Below are 2,023 nucleotides of genomic sequence, written 5' to 3' on the forward strand. Positions count from 1 at the left end.
CCCCCCCCCATAGGAGTGCAGTGCATCCCGCAGCGCGCCGCTCTGCTCAAATCCATGCTGAATTTCCTCAAAAAAGCCATCCAGGACCCGGCGTTTTCCGACGGGATCCGGCACGGTGAGTTGGGGTTGGTCTGAATTGGGGGTGGGGGTGGGTTTGGGGACAGGAGGGGACGCGGGGCGGTGACACTCGTCCCTTTGTCCCCACGCAGTGATGGACGGCTCGCTGCCCACCTCCCTCAAACACATCATCAGCAACGCCGAGTACTACGGGCCATCGCTCTTCCTTCTGGGTGAGGGGCTTGGGGGGGATTGGGGGCACCGATGGAGGGGCCTGGGGATAACAAGGGGGTCTTGGGGACAACACGAGGGCCTGGGGACACCGTGGGGGGGCTTGGGGACAATATGAGGACCTGGGACACTATGGGGGTCCTGGGAACACCATGGGGGGCTTGGGGACAATATGAGGACCTGGGGCACCTTGGGGGTCCTGGGGACAACACGAGGACCTGGGGACACCGTGGGGGGCTTGGGGACACTTTGAAGACTTGGGGACACTTCGAAGACTTGGGGACATCATGAGGACTTGGGGACACTTCGAAGACTTGGGGACACCATGAGGAGTTGGGGACACTTTGAAGACTTGGGGACACTTTGAAGACTTGGGGACACTTCCAAGACTTGGGGACATCATGAGGACTTGGGGACACCATGAGAACTTGGGGACACTTCCAAGACTTGGGGACACCACGAGGTCTTGGGGACACTTTGAAGACTTGGAGATGCCGTGAGGACTTGGGGACACCATGAGGACTTGGGGACACCATGAGGACTTGGGGACACCATGAGAACTTGGGGACACCATGAGGACTTGGGGATACCATGAGGTCTTGGGGACACTTTGAAGACTTGGGGACACCATGAGGACTTGGGGACACTTTGAAGACTTGGGGACACCATGAGGACTTGGGGCCACTTCCAAGACTTGGGGACACTATGAGGTCTTGGGGACACTTTGAAGACTTGGGGACGCCATGAGAACTTGGGGACACTTTGAAGACTTGGGGACACCATGAGGACTTGGGGCCACTTCCAAAACTTGGGGATGCCACGAGGACTTGGGGACACTTTGAAGACTTGGGGACACCATGAGGACTTGGGGACACCATGAGAACTTGGGGACATTTCCAAGACTTGGGGACACAATGAGGACTTGGGGACACCATGAGGAGTTGGGGACACTTTGAAGACTTGGGGACACTTCCAAGACTTGGGGACATCATGAGGACTTGGGGACACTTCCAAGACTTGGGGACATCATGAGGACTTGGGGACACTTCACAGACTTGGGGACACCATGAGAACTTGGGGACACTTCCAAGACTTGGGGACACCACGAGGTCTTGGGGACACTTTGAAGACTTGGGGACACCATGAGAACTTGGGGCCACTTCCAAGACTTGGGGACACCACGAGGTCTTGGGGACACTTTGAAGACTTGGGGACGCCGTGAGGATTGGGGCCGACATGGGGACAACTCGGGGTTGCGGCGCTGTGTAGTTGTGTAGTTGTGTAGTTGTGTGGTTGTGTGGTCGTCCTGTCGTCCCCCCATAACGCCGCTGTCCCTTGGTGTCCCCGCAGCGACGGAGGTGGTGACGGTGTTCGTGTTCCAGGAGCCCTCGCTGCTCTCCTCCCTGCAGGACAACGGACTGACGGACGTCATGCTGCACGCGCTGCTCATCAAGGACGTCAGTGCTCAGCCCCCACCCCAAAACCCACCCCAAAACCCACCCCAAAAACCCACCCCAACGCCTCTGTTCCCCCCCGCCCAGGCCCCTTTTTTTGCCCCCCAGCCCCTCATTTCCTCTCTTTGACCCCTTGAGGCCCCCATTTCACACCCCCCAAACTCCCCCTTTTCCCTCCAACCCCTCAGTTTTTCCCCCTTAGACCCCCGTTTTTCCCACCCACGCCCCCATTTCTACCTCCCAACTCCTCCTTGTCCCTCCCTGACCCCCCCTTGTCCCCC

The 2,023-nt window shown here is 58.5% G+C and overlaps 1 protein-coding gene across 1 annotated transcript; it reads left to right on the plus strand.

Moving 5' to 3' along the window:
* Window positions 1–9: 9 nt before the first annotated feature.
* Window positions 10–1,829, plus strand: LOC104917014 (E3 ubiquitin-protein ligase HUWE1-like; the record flags this gene model as incomplete). Its single annotated transcript, XM_010728080.2, has 3 exons — window positions 10–115; window positions 210–290; window positions 1,639–1,829. Coding segments are annotated over exons 1-3 (333 nt in total), but the record flags the coding sequence as incomplete, so codon positions are not given.
* Window positions 1,830–2,023: the final 194 nt, after the last annotated feature.

The sequence above is a fragment of the Meleagris gallopavo genome, unplaced genomic scaffold (assembly GCF_000146605.3).
Source record: "Meleagris gallopavo isolate NT-WF06-2002-E0010 breed Aviagen turkey brand Nicholas breeding stock unplaced genomic scaffold, Turkey_5.1 ChrUn_random_7180001953233, whole genome shotgun sequence".
NCBI lineage: Eukaryota > Metazoa > Chordata > Aves > Galliformes > Phasianidae > Meleagris > Meleagris gallopavo.